The sequence below is a fragment of the Eleutherodactylus coqui genome, chromosome 4, assembly GCF_035609145.1.
Source record: "Eleutherodactylus coqui strain aEleCoq1 chromosome 4, aEleCoq1.hap1, whole genome shotgun sequence".
In the NCBI taxonomy this organism is placed as follows: domain Eukaryota; kingdom Metazoa; phylum Chordata; class Amphibia; order Anura; family Eleutherodactylidae; genus Eleutherodactylus; species Eleutherodactylus coqui.
Window position 1 is genome coordinate 54440525 of NC_089840.1, and position 22799 is coordinate 54463323.

General features: G+C 49.9%; 1 protein-coding gene across 1 annotated transcript; it reads right to left on the reverse strand.

The window, feature by feature from the left end:
* Positions 1-2253: 2253 nt before the first annotated feature.
* LOC136626484 (olfactory receptor 1E16-like) lies at positions 2254-3198 on the reverse strand. The gene has a single exon (XM_066601543.1). It carries the CDS (start codon positions 3196-3198, stop codon positions 2254-2256), a length of 945 nt encoding a protein of 314 aa, XP_066457640.1.
* Positions 3199-22799: the final 19601 nt, after the last annotated feature.

The following is a 22799-nucleotide window of genomic DNA, read 5'->3' on the forward strand; positions in this document are numbered from 1 at the left end:
TGTCAGTTTTGTGACTAGTAACCGTGTAATGCCTCTTTCTCTTTTCAGTAGTCCTTGGGAAGACGAATTGTGTAAGTTACCCATAGCAATGTTAGTGCATCCTGGATTCTGTCCAGCTTAACAGATTCTTGTGATAATGACCATACCACTTTCCACACATGCTGTCATAAAAAGTAACGCTAGACACAAAACGAGGGTGAGTTGTGTTTATAGGTTTCGCCTTGCCCACTCAGCGACTGCGTAGGTGGTGTGTCAGATGTTATTGTGTAGGACACTGAAAGCTAGTTCACTCCAGACAATTGCACTCTGTTTAAGAGGTGCCAAGGTCGGCTTGTTTTTAAGTAGGGGGGACACTGTAGTGGCCCAGTACAACAGGGCCCCTCCTTAATGGTGTGTATGCTCAGTCTTATGTTGTCAGTGTCTTTCACGTAGTACGAATGGTGTGCATTGCATATTTGCAGCACTGAAAGAGTTAAGTGTCTGGTATGTGGATGACTGTCTGGTTTTGTATCTCTTGGTCAGTCACGTGATGATGCATGAGATATTCTGAGTCTGCGCGGGAGAGAGAGAGTCCCGTTCTGGTCCTTTCTGAGTGAAGAGTGCAAGGCAACTGTCTGTGGGTAACTTTAACCCACAGACACAGAATGGAGGAGGCCGAGGGGATGGCCTAGCGAATGCCAGGACTGCTACTCCCCAGAGGTTCGGCAGCGTGTTCTAATTCATGAATGGGAACAGGTAGAGAGAGCGAGAGAAAAAAGAGAAGTGTGTTACCAGGCCAGGACCTACAGATAACTGCGGCTGTGGCTTCTCCTGACGTCCCATGAGTCCTCCCTGTCACATCACCTGTCATATAGCTGCTGAACTGTGCTGTTCTTCAAGTTAAGTAAAATGACCAGTCACCTGTCCGTTTCCAGAGGCTGTACCTATATGTGTGTATGTGGATTTACTTCGTCACCCAGTAATCCCCCCACGGAAACCACATGGGAGGGGATTTACATCACGAGACAGAACAAGATTCAAGGTAATCCATCCCTTGGGTTCCCTTTATTAGCTTGCCCTCGTACCTTGGACGTTTTACCGGTTACCCTCTGGGTGGGAGACGGTAGAGCCACTGTGACAAGGGCCAAACTCTACCCTGCTGACTCCTAGGTCGTGACCCTCTTCTCGGTCACTGCAATTGTTTTGCTTGGCTGCCTGTACATACTCCAGGTAAATCATGCCAATGCCTTTCTGAGGGTCCTCACTGATACAGAAAGGGGGACAGTATGCTTTATAAGGGTCGCTTTAAACAGGATAACTATTGTCTGAATAGTCGCTCAAAATGACTGTTGTTTTTGTGCTTTCACAGAAATCGATTGTTGTTCAAGCTTGTGATAGCTGAACAGAGTATTGGGAGCATTAACGCAGACCGAAATATTGTTTATCAACTAGTTAAGGGACATGCAATTCTTTGGCAGACTAATATTTGAAAATTCAATGCTGATTAGTTGTTGAGTTCACGGAATACACATAAATAAGTGTGAGCGGTCTTCGAGTGAACACTCGCTGCTGTGGTCTCTTGCTGGTTCAACTAAACATTCAGTGCTGCAGCGAGGGTTATTTTCAAAGATCCAAACCAGCCACCAATTGTTGCTTCGAAGACTAGAAGGGACTGTTCAGTCAAGGATCACTCACACATATTTTGGTGATTTCAGGAACCAATGAGCGAGAGGGCAAAATGTTCAAAAAAGATGGAAGCCAATCAACGTTCGATGGGAGGTGCACTCTGAACAAGCCCATACCTCCCTGCAAAGTTGTTGGCTAGTTGTTGACAGAGAACTATTACCTGTTTACACCAGACAATAATTAATCAACCAGCGACTACTTTTAGGTGAGCTGAAATGAAATGACTAGTGAACGAATTCTCACTCATTACCTGGTTGGTGGTTTACGTGGAACTACTGTTGCTTACATTCGATTACATCAAGCAACAATTCAGATGATAGTTGTCCCATCTTAAGTGACTCTAAATGTCTGGATGATGTAGACATTTTCTGCTGTGCCCTGATTAATTAGAACAGCACAGTCTGTTGATGGGCAGCTACCATAGACACTGCCCAACTTGTCTCCCCACTCAGGTATTTAAGGGCTGAAGTTAGGAAGATGGAAAGAGACTTAGGTATGGATCCTACACACCTTGGACTTATATGTGGATCCTACCAGAGAGGGGAGCTGAAGCTCTGGCCAACACTACTTATTTAATTTTCTAGACATTTAGCCCTTTCTTGGTAATGACAGTTGCCTCCTTTGAATTAATTTCTTTAGTGTATCCTTCACTTCTTGGTTTCGTAAACTGTAGATAAAGGGGTTGAGCATGGGTGTTATCACTGTGTATACCAGGCTGACCATTCGATCATAGATGGCAGAGTAATTAGAGGGAGGGCGGAAATAAATGAAAATGATTGTGCCATAGAAAAGAGAAACAACAATGAGGTGAGAAGAGCAGGAAAAGAAGGCTTTCTTCTGACTCTCAGCAGCCTTCAGCTTTACTATGGCCTGAGCAATAAGTGAATATGAGGCCAAGATTAAGAGAAATGGAATGATTATGGCTAGAGACCCTTCAGTGTAAATTAAGATCTCAGCCAAAGTGGTGCTTGAGCAAGCAATTCTGATCAGAGCCGTCATGTCACAGAAGAAATGCTGGATTAATTTGTCTTCACAGTATGCCAGCTTGGAAATGGTGAAAGTGTGTAGAAAAGAATGTAGAGCTGCTGTGAACCAGGAGGCGACCACCAGAATGGAACATACCCTTCTATTCATTATAGACGTGTAGCGCAGGGGGTTACATATAGCCAAGTACCGATCCAAAGCCATGACCGCCAAGAGAAAATTCTCAGTGATGCCCAATGACACAAACAAATACATCTGAAGGAAGCAGCTCAAGAAGGAAATCCTCAAGCGGCCATAATAAAGGCCATGAAGTAGTTGTGGTACTGTGACAGTGGAGAAGCAAATGTCCACCAGCGATAAATTCCCTAGGAAGAAATACATAGGACTATCTAAGTCTGGAGATAGGGTTATGGAAGTTAATAACAGCAAGTTACTGATCCATGTAAGGAGGTAGATGACAAGCAGAAGAGCAAAGAGTGCAAAATGGTTACAAGGAATGTTTGAAAAACCCAGCAGAGTGAAGCTGGAGGAGATGTTCACCGCTTCCATGATGGAGAAGCCTTACAGTCCATGACCTTACTAGGAACCAGGCAAAGCTTCACTATATATGCAGCAAACCTTCTCAGAGCTTATGGGGAAAGTATCGTCATCACCACCATCACCTTCTCCGCCACCTGTAGACAGCAAAACAATACCTGATTATGAAGACAGAGTGACATCAGAAATCGTGTTTTACTGCAGTACCACCGGCTTCAAATGTCTCAGCTGATGTGGGGAATGGTGTAGTCTACATTATCGTTTGTTCATAGTCAAGGGACTGCAGAAAAGAAAACATAAAACCCTGAGACTATAATTGGTCTAGTTCCACACGAGCGATCACAATTTTGCCGCAAGAAAATTGCTACAAAATTGCGTCTTTGTTCCCACGATTTTTGAGCGTCAGCAATGCTTTTTGTTTTTAGAATAATCTGAGGGTTCAGAAACATTAGGTGTAAAGGTCAGCACCAGAATTAACTCCAGCCATGCAAGTGATCATGGGATGCCAACTCCCAAACTTCAAACATATACAAAAAGGATCACAACATCACAGAAGCGGTCCAGAGGAATATTGCTACTTTATTCAAAGAATTCCATATATATATAACGCTTCATTACAGTGCAACATTTCAGCAAGATTACCTTTATCAAGCCTTGATAAAGACAATCCGTTACGTCGGTAAAGGGGGTGCTGGGCCAGCGCTTGCAGACATGTACAATAATTGCTCACAGTGCGGCAGCCAAACCAAACTGACAAATAATAAATGGGAAGTCTTTCCCTAAATACGTAACAAACGAGAGAGATGGCCTGCCTGGCACAGCAGACTGATCGAGTCGATAGATGCGGGCCTGCACTCGTTCCTGGGACCTAAGTAACCATACATCAATGATAGCCCGTTTACATAGGCCAGTCATCACTTCATTTTTATGTCTGCTATTATCGTTCAATTTTGCATGTACACACATGGCAGCTGGAAAGTCGTCTGAAAAGTTAGGAACTCTTTAAATCATCAATCTTAGTAATATCCAATACCATTTCGCTAGAATAAGTGTTACATATGTATTTATGAATGGTACATCAACATTAGCAATTTTCTTAACAATTCTCATTGCTATGTACTATATCTGCTCACAAGCAGCTAAGTTTATATTAAGGCATGACTCTTAATAATAATCTTTATTTGTATAGCACAAATCTATTCCGCAGCGCTTTCAAGCATGGGAGATCACAGACAATACAACAAATTACATGGTATACAACCAGTTTGAAACAAACGGGTGGGGGTGAAACAGAAGGTACAGGGGGGGGGGAGGAAGAGGGAGATAATGCATGGGGGAACACAGGCAGTACGGGAATTACATGTGGAAATCAGTTATTAGGAAGCAAACGGGGTGGGGCGGTAAGGAGGTGCAGGGGTAGAGGTAATATGCAATAGGCAGGGTGAAAGGTGTGGGGAGCCATAGGGAAGTCACACTTGTTACCTTTATGAGATCCGCATGTTTCATCTTCCCAGTTTATACCCAGATATTTAAAGTCTCCCATAATTTACCTCATTGTGATTTCCTGCTTCATCTACAGTAGAACCTCAACTAATGTCATTAATCCGTCTGGAAGCAAGGGACTTTAGTAGAAATCAATGTTAGTTGAGGACATTATTTCCATAGGAATGAATGTAAATCCAATTAATTGGTTCTAGACGTTCCAAAAAAACACACCAAACCCCATTAAATAGAGAATAACTCTGGCCTTTAATACCAAAAACAATAACAATACTGAATGAATATGAAACACAACTGTAAAGAATAAATTAACATTTAACAGGTTTTTGGACATTTAGCATACAGTGCTTTGACATAGGACTGCAGGGACATCATTATAGCAGTACTTATCACTGTTATCTGTGCTTTAACATAGGACTGCAGGGACATCATTATAGCAGTACTTATCACTGTTATCTGTGCTTTGACATAGGCCTGCAGGGACATCATTATAGCAGTACGTATCACTGTGTTATCTGTGCTTTGACATAGCACTGCAGGGACACACCCCTTCACTTCCAGTTGCAGGGTGTGGTTCACTAGTGAGCAGGTGCTAGCAGCTCCAGGTCTCTCCCTCTTTCTCCTCCAGGGCCTGGGACTTTTTGCTCTCTCCTACCCAGGAGGGAGTGAGGTCCTGGGCTATGGCTAGAGGGAGGACCACTACCCCCACTCTCCGGAGCCAGCCGGTGGAGGATGGGGATGCTTCACAACCGGCTACCCAGGAGGGGCTGAGGAGATCTAGCAGGAGACGCAGCGATGTGTCTCCTGCACCCCTCCTGGAGACCACCCGAGGTGGCCGTCGGGCTAGCCAGGGTGAGGGACGGCGGCCCTCCGGGACCTCGGCTGCTGGGACTTCCAGCAAAGGCCCTCCTGGAGCCAGGCCAGGTACTCCTGGGGGAAACCCCAGTCCTACCATCGAGCACTGGGGGACACTGCGGCCTAGGGAGGATGTAACCGTCTTTGCTGCCAGGCTCGCTTCAAGGACCCAGGAGTACCGTGAGGCCGGTGGCACCATCAGAAGGCTTCAGGAGGAGTTAAAGGCAGCCAGGTCCCTGGCCAACAATTCAGGTGGGTCAAGGAGGGCCCAATACAACCAGGCCGTCCAGGAATTGAAAAGCGAGATCCTCACCCTGGTTGAGAGGAGGGCGGACATCTTAAGGGGTGCAGGTCCGTTCGCAGAGAAGTTGGTGAATGGTGACCGGTTTGAAGGGTCTCAGCCGGCTCTGGCTGGGGTCTGTGAGGATATGAAGGGCCTAGTGTCCAAGATGGAGCAGGCCCCTGCTGGAGAACTGCAGACAGCGGATAGTCAGCAGTCCCTGTGCAGTGACCTTCCAGCTGGGCAAGCTACTATTATTTCAAGCTCAGACTCCTCTGGGGAAGAGGGCGAGGACAGCGGCCCGGGGGGGGGGGGGGGGCAACTAATGGCGTACATAAGTCACCTGGAATCCCCTGGAGGCCTGGAGGGTCTCTATTTTGGCAATGACCTTCCTGAGCGAGACCCCCAGGCTAAAAAGAAGAAAAGTGGCAAAAAGATCACCCAGGTGGAGTACAGGTACGTCAGCCTCCCTGGGCAAGCCTCTGAACCAGGGGAGGGGGGTAGCTGCATGGGTAGCCCCCGGGTCCGACCCAGCCTGGACTCTGCTAATGTGGGTTCAGTGCAAAGGAAGGGGGAGAGTACTAGGCATCCTGATCCAAACACCCCCCCGGTTCGTAATAAAAGGAGGGGTGACGGGCAGAAGCTGGTGTCTGACAGTGAGATTCCTAAGAGTGGGGGTCATCCGGCGTCGGATGATCCAGGTAAAATGTCAAAAAAGGCTGCGAAGGTGGGGGGTCATCCGGCATCGGATGATCCACATACAATGACAAAAAAGGTTGCGGAGGTGGGGGGTGCACCGGCATCAGGTGGCCCCCAGAAAGGCCCTGCAGCGGGCCTAAGTAAGGGGGGTCTCCCGGCGTTGGGTGATCCCAAGAGTTCAGGGAAGGTGGAGGAAAAGATGGGGGGTCATCCGGCGTCAGCTGGCCCCCCGAAGGGCCCTGCGGTGGGCCTGGATAAAGGGGGTTGCCCGGCGTTGGGTGGCCACCAGAAAGGCCCTGTGGTGGGCCTAAGTAAGGGGGGTCTCCCAGCGTCGGGTGATCCCAAGAGTTCAGGGAAGGTGGAGGAAAACATGGGGGGTCATCCGGCGTCGGCTGGCCCCCAGAAAGGCCCTGCGGTGGGCCTGGATAAAGGGGATTGCCCGGCGTCGGGTGATCCCAAACATCCTGGGAGTTTGGGGGGCCATCCGGCGTCGGGTGGCCCCAATAAGGGCCCTGCGGTGGACCCAAAAAAAAGTGGAGACCCAAAACGCCGGAATTCCTTTGCCGGGGTTACGCGAAATATGGCAGGAGGCGGAGCCAAAGGTCGTGAATGCGTGGCTGGAAGTCCCTTTCCCCCCAGTGCTAAGGGGGGTGGGTCTGGAGGCTCGGAGGGGACTATATTTAAGAAACCCACCCTGGGTTGCTCCCCTGCAGGCAAGGGGGGAGCGGCTGGGAAACCTCCGAGCCGCCAGGTGCCCCTTACTCTTCCGGCCAAGAGAGAAGCCATTACCGGTCTGGTCGCAAAGAATAGGGAGAATGATGAGCGTGAGAGTATGGAAGGCATGGAGGTGTGTGAAAGGGATGAAGGGAGCAACATCATGGTGAGAGGTGTGCGTGAGGGAGAGTCCAGGGGTGTGGGGAATCTAAATACAAGATTAAATGTTGGGGTGTCTGCTGGTGGAGGAGTGTCGGAGGGAGGTACAGGTAAATTTACAAAAGTCACAAGTGAGGGTGGAGTGTCTGGTGGTTTGGGGAGGAGTGGGGGCCCTGGTCCAGCTGCCGCCCCGGCGGTGACTGCTCCTAGAAGCTACGCTAGTGTTGCCGCCGGGGTAAGTGGGGGACCTTCACCTCCCGGCTTCAGGGACCCCAGGTCACACGAGCTATTCCTATCCGCCTTAAAGAGGGGAGAGAGGTCGGTCACTATAGAGGGTGAAAAGCGCGACCTATCCTTTTGGATAGATAGGTTTGGCACAGGGGCCTTCCGAGAGCAAAGGCAGGGAGAAGAGGCATGGTCGCTTCCTACAGCCGGGCAGGGGGGGTCCAGAAGGAATGTGGTTCGTCTCCGATGGGGAGGCAGTGAAGCCTGCCCTAACCGTGCTAGGGTGGTGGAGCTTCTCCTCGGGATGGAATTCAGGGTGAGTGACATCTTTGCCCTGATCCACCCCTTTGGGACCTCCCTGTTTGATGTTAGCTTCGTGAGACCAGAGGGGCTCGAGCTCTTCTGGTCAAAATACGAGCTGGCTCAGACGGAGCCCGAGTGGCGGGATTTTGCAGTTCAAGCAATTACCCGCCAGAATGACACTAAGAGAGTGACCGTTCTGACTAGTAACGAGTCTCTCTCTTATGTTGACATCATGACCTGGATGGGCAGGTATGGGGAGATTCTCCATCCTCCCCAGAAAAACAGGGATGCACACGGTATCTGGTCAGGGGCCTGGACTTTCATGGTAAAGTTGAAACGTGCAGGTAATTCCGTTACCCACATCCCTTCTTCTGCGTTCCTGGGAAGGGACAGGATTCTGGTTTTCTACCAGGGGCAGCCGAAGGTCTGCCACAGGTGCGGGGACCCCACACATTTCAGCGCACAGTGTAAGGTGCTGGTGTGTGCGCTGTGTGGGGGCAGAGACCACCCATCCTCCTCCTGTGGCAGCATTCGGTGTAACCTGTGTGGTGCTTTAGGGCACCCATTCAGTCGTTGTCCCTTATCCTGTGCCAACATCGGCCGAGCCCAGTCAGAGGGCCAGCGGGCCCGACGCTCCGGGGGCGAAGCTGGTGGCAGCAGGGAGGAGGAAGAGCTACGGGGTCTCGGCGGGGTGCCTGGCCAGCCAGGGCAGGAGGGGAGTCGAGCTGCTGAGGCCCCAAGGGATAGCGATGTGGATGAGGAAACCAGAAGGATGGAGAGAGAGGAGGTGGCTGCCAGTTCTGCCGGATCCTCCCGTGAAGAAAGTGCGGACGAGGAAAGCGAGAAATGGCAAAAGCAGAAAAAAAAGGGTAAGGGAAGAACAAGAAAGAAAAATAGGGGTTCTTCCTCTCTAGAGTGGGATGACTCGGTCCCACTCACTCTGGTGCAGATACCAAAGGAAGGCCCCATCAGTTCCCTTACGGTCGACCTCTCTAACCGGTACCAAGCTCTCAATAACACCTCCTCTTCCCTGCCAGGGGGAGAGGCTGGGGGTGAGGTACCGGAGGTGGTGGCGGAGATAATTGAGGAAGGAACCCCGGGGGACGCTGGGTCTCTTTCTGTGGGGGACCCGGTTTCTTCCGGGAAGGGGGCCACCCTGAAGCCGGAAGGTGAAGGTAAGGATGAGAGTGGTGATATGGATGTTTCAATTTCATTAAAAAGAAATAAAGGAGAGACCTCTTCTTCCGACAGGGAGGAGGGGGAGAGTAAGAGGAAAGCCATCCAGCTCGATCACCAATGATGGCGGCACTCACCCTGTTGACGCTGGCATCCATTAATGTTGCCAGCATTAAGTCAGATGCGGCTAGGTTTGCGGCCTTTGATTTTCTCAGCCGAGTTGAAGCTGACATTTTATTTTTGCAAGAGACCAGGCTGACAGATTTGTCGGTCATGAACAAAGCCAAGCGTGAATGGAGGTGCGGAGCCTCCTATTGGTCTCTTGCGGCCGAGCCGTATAGCGGGGTGGCGGTCCTTTTTAAGACCGCACAGGTAGAATGCAGACGGGTTATCGAGCTGGAAATGGGGAGGTGCCTGATCTTGGATATTCTCATGGGAGGTCAAGAGTTGCGTCTTATTAACATCTATGGACCCCAGTCAAAGGAGGGGCGCAAAGACCTCTTTATGAGAATTAAGCCTTTCCTTTTTACAAGCCGGCAAGTGGTCTTTGGAGGAGACTTTAATAATGTCACGAGGCTCTGTGATAGAGGAGGTTCCAATAACCAGCCAGGCTATGATAGCGTCGCGTTAAATAGAGTAGTTAGTGAGGCACGCCTTGTGGATGTCCACGTTCGGCACACCCCAGGGCGCACGGGATTCACTTGGTTCAGAGGTAGTTATTGCAGGTCTAGGATAGATAGGTTTTATTTAAAGGAGGAAGCCGTCTCCTCACCGTTATCGGTGGTGGAGGTGGAGTTCTCCGACCACTGTATGATTCTTTTTTCTCTGAATGTCACAGAGACCCCTCGGATGGGCAAAGGTTTATGGAAGTTGAATTCGTCACTCCTGGAAGAAGCGGAAATAAGACGGTCCTTTGAGGATTTTCTTCAGAGCCAGGAACCGCTACTGGGCCTATGCAGCAGTAAGTCAGAGTGGTGGGAGATGTTCAAACATCGGGTAAGAAGGTTCTTCCGACAGATCTCCAACCTCAGAAGCCTGAACAGAAAGCGTATGTATCAGAGCCTGAGGAGGAAACTCGAGCGTTTGGTCTCGACTGGAGGTAGCCGCGAGGAGATCTCCAGAGTGAAATCCTTGCTCAAGAGATGTCAGTATGATAGGCACGCATCTTTGGTTCTTGAGAGGGACTTTGGGAAGTACCGCTCGCCTGACCCCTACAAGAACTGTAAGATGTCAGTGAGTTGTAAATTGGTTACGGGTCTGCTAGACAGTACGGGCTCCCTGAAAAGGTCCAGATCAGGGATCCTGGAGGTCGTCAGATCCTTCTACTCACATCTCTTGGGTGGGAAAGAACTTAATCGGGACGGAATCTCGACTTTCTTGGCAGAAACCGTTCCCGAACCAGGAGTAGACCCCTCTCTTGGCGTTTTGACAGAAGCAATTACGGAAGATGAAGTCGGACTGGCGATTGATGGGCTCCGGTCCAAAAAGTCGCCAGGCCCAGACGGCTTAACATCTGAGTTTTATAAAGCCTTTAAGGAAATTTTAGTTCCCCTCTTGACCGAGGTTTTTAATGAATGTCTATCCTTGGGCGTTCTGCCGGAGTCGATGAGGAAGTCGGCCCTAATTATTCTGTCAAAGGGTAAAGATCCGCTCCGTATTGAGAATTGGCGTCCCATAGCGCTCCTCAATACGGACAGAAAGATTCTGGCAAAAGTGCTGTTCAGTAGGTTGGTGAAATTTGCACCCCAGCTCCTTTCTGGGGCTCAGCACTGCTCTGTTCCCGGTCGAAGCACGTTTAGCGCCGTGCTGAGTGTCCGGGAGGCTGTGGAACGGGGCAGGGCGGGTCTCTGGAAGGGGTTTTTACTTTCCCTGGATCAGGCCAAAGCTTTTGATCGAGTAAACCACGAGTACCTTTGGTCTGTCCTTTTGAGATACGGTCTGCCGGTGGGGTTCGTAAAATGGTTAAAAGCATTGTATTCAGGGGCTGAGAGTTTCCCGCTCGTGAACGGTTGGGTTGGCCGTCCTTTTGTAGTCAGGTCTGGAGTTCGTCAGGGATGCCCTCTGAGCCCCTTGCTTTACGCGTTCGCTGTCGATCCCTTCCTCAGAAGGGTAGATGGGGGACCGTTGGCGGGGGTGAGGATGGACCCGGGGGTCCCGGACCTGGCCTTGAGGACAGTGGCGTACGCTGATGACGTTACTATCTTTGTCTCCTCTCAGGAGGAGGCGGGGTGGGTGATGTCGGAAGTTGTCCGCTACTCGGAGGTCTCCGGGTCAAAGATCAATCGGGAAAAGTGTGAGAGTCTCTGGCTGGGAGGGGGAGATCCTGCTTTTGATCTTCCGGACGCTCTCCCAGAACCCCAAGATTCCGCTAAAATTTTAGGCATCGATTTCGACCAAGGGAATTATCCCGAGAAAAACTGGGAAGGCAGATTGAGGAATGCCGCTCAAAAGGTGGATCAATGGAAAGGGTGGTCTTTGACCCTGAGAGAAAGGGTTTGCTTGATCAAGACTTACCTGCTCCCTTTGTTAATGTACCTGGGAAGTGTTTGCATTTTGCCAGAACCTCTTTGGTCACGGGTCTACAGCCTGTTCTTCCAGCTGTTATGGGGGAATAAGTTGAACCCAGTCAAGAGGGAGGTTACTTACCGTACGAGGAGACTAGGCGGGTTGGGTATGGTCAACCCAGTGGTATTCCTTGTGAATACCTTTTTGAAAGCTAATATCGCAAACCTCTGGAAAGAGAGCGCTCCTCCGTGGGTATCCTCCTGTAAGGGATGGTTTCGGCCGTTCTTCCAGGATTGGGAGACAGGAGGGCGTGTGAAGGACTTTCGTACACCGCACGGACATCTTCCGGCTTACGTTGCACCGGTTCTGAAGGTTTTACGCCAATGGGGGCTGACCGTGGGGGAAGTCAGGACGCTGGCCAGGCGTGTGCTGGACCAGAGGGTCTTGGCAACCCACTTTCAGAATCCATTGGCCCTCAGAGACTGCCCAGGTGGGGATTTGAGGGTGGGTTTGTCTCTTTTAAATTCGGTAAGAATCCCCTCAAAGTATTGGGACTTGACCTGGCGCTGCTTCCATGGTAAGCTATATGTGGGGGACAACTTGAAGCACAAGAACACCGAGGACAGAGGTTGTCCCCGGGAGGCATGTGGCAACACTCTGGAGAGCATGGACCACTTCCTGCTTCATTGTCCCTTCAATATAGAGGTATACAAGAGGGTAGGGGCTTCCATCGGTTGGCCTCGGCTGGCTGACCTTACCTACGCTGAGTGGTGTTATGGAGCATTCAGAGATCTGGGTGGCAGGGACCGCTGCACTTTATTTTTAGTAAGTCTAGTGGTTAGGTATCACACGTGGAGCGCACGGTGTGTAGTATCGACGCAGCATAAAATCCTCCTCGAGGACGAGGTAAGTAGGAATATTCTTGGTGACCTGGTGAAGGTGCGTTCTCTGGAGTTTGAAAGGTTGGGTAGGCCTCGAGCAGCCTTCCTTTGGAGGGGTTTTTGCTTTGGGGTTCCCTAGCCTGGAGAACTGTTTCCCGGTGGGGGGCTGGATTCTTTCACCCTAGCTTTTTGTTTTGTTTTAAGTTAAAAGTTGACTAAAAGGCTTACGGGACCCGAACCAGGGCTGGAGGTAATGGTTATATTTTTGTTATTTATATATTTTTCTGTATATTTAGGCTGTGGATTATTATGCATTATATGGGTTTGTGGGTGGTATTATATGTTTGTTTGTTTGTTTTTTTTTTCGTGGGTGGTTTCATGTTTCATGGGTGGTATTATGTGTTTTCGCGGGTGGTATCTTTATGGGTGGTATTATGAGTTTTTGTGGGGGGTTAGTATTACGTTCTGTGTATTTACAAAAAAAAAAAAAAAAAAAAAAAAAAAAAAATGTATGTGTATATGTATATATAGGTATGTATGTGTATATGTATGTATATGTTCATAAGCATGATTGGCAGGTATTGGCAGCGGACCAGGGGATGGGTAGAGGGTAATGTGTGTGTAGTTTAGAGGGGAGGGGGGGAATAAATAATAATAAAAAATAAATAAATAAATAAAAAATTAAAAAAATAAAAAAAAATAAAAAATTAAAAAATTAAAAAAATAAATAAAAAAAACAACAAAGAAAAAACAAAAAAAAAACAAAAAACATTTATATATATTCTTGTTTTACTAATGTGTGTTTTTTTTTTTTTTTTTTTTTCTCTATTTATTAGGTTGGAATATGCAGCACCACGGGATTATGGAATAGGTTGTCTAGTTTTTGTTGTGATATGTTTTCTTTGTCAATTTTGTAGTGTAAATGGGATGTGTGAGATTGGGGATGCGGCCAGACCGGTAAATTTCACTCCTGTACAGTTTTTTGTAAAATTTTGTAAATATAAATGTTTGGCTATTATTTCTTGCAAATATTTCTGTTAATTTCTGTTATTTTTGCAAATATTTCAGTTTTGTAAATGTGTGTGTATATATATGCTTCTTGTGATTGTATTTGGCAAATTTTTCTGTTATTTTGCTATTTTTGTTATTACGCCCTGTAATGTTTTTTACTTTTATAATAAAAAGATTATCACTGTTATCTGTGCTTTAACATAGGACTGCAGGGACATCATTATAGCAGTACTTATCACTGTTATCTGTGCTTTGACATAGGCCTGCAGGGACATCATTATAGCAGTACGTATCACTGTGTTATCTGTGCTTTGACATAGCACTGCAGGGACACACCCCTTCACTTCCAGTTGCAGGGTGTGGTTCACTAGTGAGCAGGTGCTAGCAGCTCCAGGTCTCTCCCTCTTTCTCCTCCAGGGCCTGGGACTTTTTGCTCTCTCCTACCCAGGAGGGAGTGAGGTCCTGGGCTATGGCTAGAGGGAGGACCACTACCCCCACTCTCCGGAGCCAGCCGGTGGAGGATGGGGATGCTTCACAACCGGCTACCCAGGAGGGGCTGAGGAGATCTAGCAGGAGACGCAGCGATGTGTCTCCTGCACCCCTCCTGGAGACCACCCGAGGTGGCCGTCGGGCTAGCCAGGGTGAGGGACGGCGGCCCTCCGGGACCTCGGCTGCTGGGACTTCCAGCAAAGGCCCTCCTGGAGCCAGGCCAGGTACTCCTGGGGGAAACCCCAGTCCTACCATCGAGCACTGGGGGACACTGCGGCCTAGGGAGGATGTAACCGTCTTTGCTGCCAGGCTCGCTTCAAGGACCCAGGAGTACCGTGAGGCCGGTGGCACCATCAGAAGGCTTCAGGAGGAGTTAAAGGCAGCCAGGTCCCTGGCCAACAATTCAGGTGGGTCAAGGAGGGCCCAATACAACCAGGCCGTCCAGGAATTGAAAAGCGAGATCCTCACCCTGGTTGAGAGGAGGGCGGACATCTTAAGGGGTGCAGGTCCGTTCGCAGAGAAGTTGGTGAATGGTGACCGGTTTGAAGGGTCTCAGCCGGCTCTGGCTGGGGTCTGTGAGGATATGAAGGGCCTAGTGTCCAAGATGGAGCAGGCCCCTGCTGGAGAACTGCAGACAGCGGATAGTCAGCAGTCCCTGTGCAGTGACCTTCCAGCTGGGCAAGCTACTATTATTTCAAGCTCAGACTCCTCTGGGGAAGAGGGCGAGGACAGCGGCCCGGGGGGGGGGGGGGGGGGCAACTAATGGCGTACATAAGTCACCTGGAATCCCCTGGAGGCCTGGAGGGTCTCTATTTTGGCAATGACCTTCCTGAGCGAGACCCCCAGGCTAAAAAGAAGAAAAGTGGCAAAAAGATCACCCAGGTGGAGTACAGGTACGTCAGCCTCCCTGGGCAAGCCTCTGAACCAGGGGAGGGGGGTAGCTGCATGGGTAGCCCCCGGGTCCGACCCAGCCTGGACTCTGCTAATGTGGGTTCAGTGCAAAGGAAGGGGGAGAGTACTAGGCATCCTGATCCAAACACCCCCCCGGTTCGTAATAAAAGGAGGGGTGACGGGCAGAAGCTGGTGTCTGACAGTGAGATTCCTAAGAGTGGGGGTCATCCGGCGTCGGATGATCCAGGTAAAATGTCAAAAAAGGCTGCGAAGGTGGGGGGTCATCCGGCATCGGATGATCCACATACAATGACAAAAAAGGTTGCGGAGGTGGGGGGTGCACCGGCATCAGGTGGCCCCCAGAAAGGCCCTGCAGCGGGCCTAAGTAAGGGGGGTCTCCCGGCGTTGGGTGATCCCAAGAGTTCAGGGAAGGTGGAGGAAAAGATGGGGGGTCATCCGGCGTCAGCTGGCCCCCCGAAGGGCCCTGCGGTGGGCCTGGATAAAGGGGGTTGCCCGGCGTTGGGTGGCCACCAGAAAGGCCCTGTGGTGGGCCTAAGTAAGGGGGGTCTCCCAGCGTCGGGTGATCCCAAGAGTTCAGGGAAGGTGGAGGAAAACATGGGGGGTCATCCGGCGTCGGCTGGCCCCCAGAAAGGCCCTGCGGTGGGCCTGGATAAAGGGGATTGCCCGGCGTCGGGTGATCCCAAACATCCTGGGAGTTTGGGGGGCCATCCGGCGTCGGGTGGCCCCAATAAGGGCCCTGTGGTGGACCCTAAAAAAAGTGGAGACCCAAAACGCAGGAATTCTTTTGCTGGGGTTACACGAAATATGATGGCAGGAGGCGGAGCCAAAGGTCGTGAATACGTGGCTGGAAGTCCCTTTCCCCCCAGTGCTAAGGGGGGTGGGTCTGGAGGCTCGGAGGGGACTATATTTAAGAAACCCACCCTGGGTTGCTCCCCTGCAGGCAAGGGGGGAGCGGCTGGGAAACCTCCGAGCCGCCAGGTGCCCCTTACTCTTCCGGCCAAGAGAGAAGCCATTACCGGTCTGGTCGCAAAGAATAGGGAGAATGATGAGCGTGAGAGTATGGAAGGCATGGAGGTGTGTGAAAGGGATGAAGGGAGCAACATCATGGTGAGAGGTGTGCGTGAGGGAGAGTCCAGGGGTGTGGGGAATCTAAATAATACAAGATTAAATGTTGGGGTGTCTGCTGGTGGAGGAGTATCGGAGGGAGGTACAGGTAAATTTACAAAAGTCACAAGTGAGGGTGGAGTGACTGGTGGTTTGGGGAGGAGTGGGGGCCCTGGTCCAGCTGCCGCCCCGGCGGTGACTGCTCCTAGAAGCTACGCTAGTGTTGCCGCCGGGGTAAGTGGGGGACCTTCACCTCCCGGCTTCAGGGACCCCAGGTCACACGAGCTATTCCTATCCGCCTTAAAGAGGGGAGAGAGGTCGGTCACTATAGAGGGTGAAAAGCGCGACCTATCCTTTTGGATAGATAGGTTTGGCACAGGGGCCTTCCGAGAGCAAAGGCAGGGAGAAGAGGCATGGTCGCTTCCTACAGCCGGGCAGGGGGGGTCCAGAAGGAATGTGGTTCGTCTCCGATGGGGAGGCAGTGAAGCCTGCCCTAACCGTGCTAGGGTGGTGGAGCTTCTCCTCGGGATGGAATTCAGGGTGAGTGACATCTTTGCCCTGATCCACCCCTTTGGGACCTCCCTGTTTGATGTTAGCTTCGTGAGACCAGAGGGGCTCGAGCTCTTCTGGTCAAAATACGAGCTGGCTCAGACGGAGCCCGAGTGGCGGGATTTTGCAGTTCAAGCAATTACCCGCCAGAATGACACTAAGAGAGTGACCATTCTGACTAGTAACGAGTCTCTCTCTTATGTTGACATCATGACCTGGATGGGCAGGTATGGGGAGATTCTCCATCCTCCCCAGAAAAACAGGGACGCACACGGTATCTGGTCAGGGGCCTGGACTTTCATGGTAAAGTTGAAACGTGCAGGTAATTCCGTTACCCACATCCCTTCTTCTGCGTTCCTGGGAAGGGACAGGATTCTGGTTTTCTACCAGGGGCAGCCGAAGGTCTGCCACAGGTGCGGGGACCCCACACATTTCAGCGCACAGTGTAAGGTGCTGGTGTGTGCGCTGTGTGGGGGCAGAGACCACCCATCCTCCTCCTGTGGCAGCATTCGGTGTAACCTGTGTGGTGCTTTAGGGCACCCATTCAGTCGTTGTCCCTTATCCTGTGCCAACATCGGCCGAGCCCAGTCAGAGGGCCAGCGGGCCCGTCGCTCCGGGGGCGAAGCTGGTGGCAGCAGGGAGGAGGAAGAGCTACGGGGTCTCGGCCGGGTGCCTGGCCAGCCAGGGCAGGAGGGGAGTCGAGCTGCTGAGGCCCCAAGGGATAGCGATGTGGATGAGGAAACCAGAAGGATGGAGAGGGAGGAGGTGGCTGCCAGTTCTGCCGGATCCTCCCGTGAAGAAAGTGCGGACGAGGAAAGCGAGAAATGGCAAAAGCAGAAAAAAAAGGGTAAGGGAAGAACAAGAAAGAAAAATAGGGGTTCTTCCTCTCTAGAGTGGGATGACTCGGTCCCACTCACTCTGGTGCAGATACCAAAGGAAGGCCCCATCAGTTCCCTTACGGTCGACCTCTCTAACCGGTACCAAGCTCTCAATAACACCTCCTCTTCCCTGCCAGGGGGAGAGGCTGGGGGTGAGGTACCGGAGGTGGTGGCGGAGATAATTGAGGAAGGAACCCCGGGGGACGCTGGGTCTCTTTCTGTGGGGGACCCGGTTTCTTCCGGGAAGGGGGCCACCCTGAAGCCGGAAGGTGAAAGTAAGGAAGAGAGTGGTGATATGGATGTTTTAATTTCATTAAAAAGAAATAAAGGAGAGACCTCTTCTTCCGACAGGGAGGAGGGGGAGAGTAAGAGGAAAGCCATCCAGCTCGATCACCAATGATGGCGGCACTCACCCTGTTGATGCTGGCATCCATTAATGTTGCCAGCATTAAGTCAGATGCGGCTAGGTTTGCGGCCTTTGATTTTCTCAGCCGAGTTGAAGCTGACATTTTATTTTTGCAAGAGACCAGGCTGACAGATTTGTCGGTCATGAACAAAGCCAAGCGTGAGTGGAGGTGCGGAGCCTCCTATTGGTCTCTTGCGGCCGAGCCGTATAGCGGGGTGGCGGTCCTTTTTAAGACCGCACAGGTAGAATGCAGACGGGTTATCGAGCTGGAAATGGGGAGGTGCCTGATCTTGGATATTCTCATGGGAGGTCAAGAGTTGCGTCTTATTAACATCTATGGACCCCAGTCAAAGGAGGGGCGCAAAGACCTCTTTATGAGAATTAAGCCTTTCCTTTTTACAAGCCGGCAAGTGGTCTTTGGAGGAGACTTCAATAATGTCACGAGGCTCTGTGATAGAGGAGGTTCCAATAACCAGCCAGGCTATGATAGCGTCGCGTTAAATAGAGTAGTTAGTGAGGCACGCCTTGTGGATGTCCACGTTCGGCACACCCCAGGGCGCACGGGATTCACTTGGTTTAGAGGTAGTTATTGCAGGTCTAGGATAGATAGGTTTTATTTAAAGGAGGAAGCCGTCTCCTCACCGTTATCGGTGGTGGAGGTGGAGTTCTCCGACCACTGTATGATTCTTTTTTCTCTGAATGTCACAGAGACCCCTCGGATGGGCAAAGGTTTATGGAAGTTGAATTCGTCGCTCCTGGAAGAAGCGGAAATAAGACGGTCCTTTGAGGATTTTCTTCAGAGCCAGGAACCGCTACTGGGCCTATGCAGCAGTAAGTCAGAGTGGTGGGAGATGTTCAAACATCGGGTAAGAAGGTTCTTCCGACAGATCTCCAACCTCAGAAGCCTGAACAGAAAGCGTATGTATCAGAGCCTGAGGAGGAAACTCGAGCGTTTGGTCTCGACTGGAGGTAGCCGCGAGGAGATCTCCAGAGTGAAATCCTTGCTCAAGAGATGTCAGTATGATAGGCACGCATCTTTGGTTCTTGAGAGGGACTTTGGGAAGTACCGCTCGCCTGACCCCTACAAGAACTGTAAGATGTCAGTGAGTTGTAAATTGGTTACGGGTCTGCTAGACAGTACAGGCTCCCTGAAAAGGTCCAGATCAGGGATCCTGGAGGTCGTCAGATCCTTCTACTCACATCTCTTGGGCGGGAAAGAACTTAATCGGGACGGAATCTCGACTTTCCTGGCAGAAACCGTTCCCGAACCAGGAGTAGACCCCTCTCTTGGTGTTTTGACAGAAGCAATTACGGAAGATGAAGTCGGACTGGCGATTGATGGGCTCCGGTCCAAAAAGTTGCCAGGCCCAGACGGCTTAACATCTGAGTTTTATAAAGCCTTTAAGGAAATTTTAGTTCCCCTCTTGACCGAGGTTTTTAATGAATGTCTATCCTTGGGAGTTCTGCCGGAGTCGATGAGGAAGTCGGCCCTAATTATTCTGTCAAAGGGTAAAGATCCGCTCCGTATTGAGAATTGGCGTCCCATAGCGCTCCTCAATACGGACAGAAAGATTCTGGCAAAAGTGCTGTTCAGTAGGTTGGTGAAATTTGCACCCCAGCTCCTTTCTGGGGCTCAGCACTGCTCTGTTCCCGGTCGAAGCACGTTTAGCGCCGTGCTGAGTGTCCGGGAGGCTGTGGAATGGGGCAGGGCGGGTCTCTGGAAGGGGTGTTTACTTTCCCTGGATCAGGCTAAAGCTTTTGAACGAGTAAACCACGAGTACCTTTGGTCTGTCCTTTTGAGATACGGTCTGCCGGTGGGGTTCGTAAAATGGTTAAAAACATTGTATTCAGGGGCTGAGAGTTTCCCGCTCGTGAACGGTTGGGTTGGCCGTCCTTTTGTAGTCGGGTCTGGAGTTCGTCAGGGATGCCCTCTGAGCCCCTTGCTTTACGCGTTCGCTGTCGATCCCTTCCTCAGAAGGTCCCGGACCTGGCCTTGAGGACAGTGGCGTACGCTGATGACGTTACTATCTTTGTCTCCTCTCAGGAGGAGGCGGGGTGGGTGATGTCGGAAGTTGTCCGCTACTCGGAGGTCTCCGGGTCAAAGATCAATCGGGAAAAGTGTGAGAGTCTCTGGCTGGGAGGGGGAGATCCTGCTTTTGATCTTCCGGACGCTCTCCCAGAACCCCAAGATTCCGCTAAAATTTTAGGCATCGATTTCGACCAAGGGAATTATCCCGAGAAAAACTGGGAAGGCAGATTGAGGAATGCCGCTCAAAAGGTGGATCAATGGAAAGGGTGGTCTTTGACGCTGAGAGAAAGGGTTTGCTTGATCAAGACTTACCTGCTCCCTTTGTTAATGTACCTGGGAAGTGTTTGCATTTTGCCAGAACCTCTTTGGTCACGGGTCTACAGCCTGTTCTTCCAGCTGTTATGGGGGAATAGGTTGAACCCAGTCAAGAGGGAGGTTACTTACCGTACGAGGAGACTAGGCGGGTTGGGTATGGTCAACCCAGTGGTATTCCTCGTGAATACCTTTTTGAAAGCTAATATCGCAAACCTCTGGAAAGAGAGCGCTCCTCCGTGGGTATCCTCCTGTAAGGGATGGTTTCGGCCGTTCTTCCAGGAGTGGGAGACAGGAGGGCGTGTGAAGGACTTTCGTACACCGCACGGACATCTTCCGGCTTACGTTGCACCGGTTCTGAAGGTTTTACGCCAATGGGGGCTGACCGTGGGGGAAGTCAGGACGCTGGCCAGGCGTGTGCTGGACCAGAGGGTCTTGGCAACCCACTTTCAGAATCCATTGGCCCTCAGAGACTGCCCAGGTGGGGATTTGAGGGTGGGTTTGTCTCTTTTAAATTCGGTAAGAATCCCCTCAAAGTATTGGGACTTGACCTGGCGCTGCTTCCATGGTAAGCTATATGTGGGGGACAACTTGAAGCACAAGAACACCGAGGACAGAGGTTGTCCCCGGGAGGCATGTGGCAACACTTTGGAGAGCATGGACCACTTCCTGCTTCATTGTCCCTTCAATATAGAGGTATACAAGAGGGTAGGGGCTTCCATCGGTTGGCCTCGGCTGGCTGACCTTACCTACGCTGAGTGGTGTTATGGAGCATTCAGAGATCTGGGTGGCAGGGACCGCTGCACTTTATTTTTAGTAAGTCTAGTGGTTAGGTATCACACGTGGAGCGCACGGTGTGTAGTATCGACGCAGCATAAAATCCTCCTCGAGGACGAGGTAAGTAGGAATATTCTCGGTGACCTGGTGAAGGTGCGTTCTCTGGAGTTTGAAAGGTTGGGTAGGCCTCAAGCAGCCTTCCTTTGGAGGGGTTTTTGCTTTGGGGTTCCCTAGCCTGGAGAACTGTTTCCCGGTGGGGGGCTGGATTCTTTCACCCTAGCTTTTTGTTTTGTTTTAAGTTAAAAGTTGACTAAAAGGCTTACGGGACCCGAACCAGGGCTGGAGGTAATGGTTATATTTTTGTTATTTATATATTTTTCTGTATATTTAGGCTGTGGATTATTATGCATTATATGGGTTTGTGGGTGGTATTATGTTTGTTTGTTTGTTTTTTCGTGGGTGGTTTCATGTTTCATGGGTGGTATTATGTGTTTTCGCGGGTGGTATCTTTATGGGTGGCATTATGAGTTTTTGTGGGGGGTTAGTATTACGTTCTGTGTATTTACAAAAAAAAATAAATAAATAAATAAAAAAATTAAAAAAAAAAAATATATATATATATGTGTATATGTATATATAGGTATGTATGTGTATATGTATGTATATGTTCATAAGCATGATTGGCAGGTATTGGCAGCGGACCAGGGGATGGGTAGAGGGTAATGTGTGTGTAGTTTAGAGGGGAGGGGGGAATAAATAATAATAAAAAATAAATAAATAAATAAAAAATAAATAAATAAACAAAAAAAAAAAAAAAAAAGAAAAAAAAAAATTTATATATATTCTTGTTTTACTAATGTGTGGTTTTTTTTTCTCTATTTAGTAGGTTGGAATATGCAGCACCACGGGATTATGGAATAGGTTGTCTAGTTTTTGTTGTGATATGTTTTCTTATGTCAATTTTGTAGTGTAAATGGGACGTGTGAGATTGGGGATGCGGCCAGACCAGTAAATTTCACTCCTGTACAGTTTTTTGTAAAATTTTGTAAATATAAAGGTTTGGCTATTATTTCTTGCAAATATTTCTGTTAATTTCTGTTATTTTTGCAAATATTTCTGTTTTGTAAATGTGTGTGTATATATGCTTCTTGTGATTGTATTTGGCAAAGTTTTCTGTTATTTTGCTATTTTTGTTATTACGCCCTGTAATGTTTTTTACTTTTATAATAAAAAGATTATCACTGTGTTATCTGGGCTTTGACATAGGACTGCAGTATTTATTTGCAAACGTTTCTTTACTGTACTCATCTGTACAGTACTTACATTTTGCAGTGGCGATTCAGAGGCAGGCAGCATTCAGCCAGCACTTTGGGGATTCAGCTGCTGTACTGTGTCAGGAGGCAGGCAGACACAGCAACGTTCAGACGGCACTGTGCACTGTGAAGAGCGGCGGGGGAGAAGTAGGCGCGTGCTGATGCAGGAGAAGCAGGAAGTGACCGGCATCAGCTGTGCGTCGGCTCACTGAGCGGCGCCTGGGGTCATGGAGCGGTCGGTGCACTTATCTGAGGAATGCAGCTTTATTGGAGGGACTGCCGCTGCCCTGAAACATCGAATTAAGTTGAAAACAGTGTTACTTAAGAGCAATGCTACTCAAGGGTTTACTGTATTTGCCTCAGTAATAGATTTTCAGTGGATTCTATTTGGTGTCCTATCGAAAACCCCTATGAGGATTTTAATATTGTTTTTACCTCTACCCATAGAGACTCCAGTGCAAGCTTTAAACATGATTTTACGTACAAACAAACCCCTTCATGTTCCTATGACTCTTTCGGAACAGACTGGAACCCTG

Bases quoted from the DNA above. Each gene is read 5' to 3' on its own strand.
- LOC136626484 (XM_066601543.1), bottom strand. From the start codon at position 3,198: ATGGAAGCGGTGAACATCTCCTCCAGCTTCACTCTGCTGGGTTTTTCA.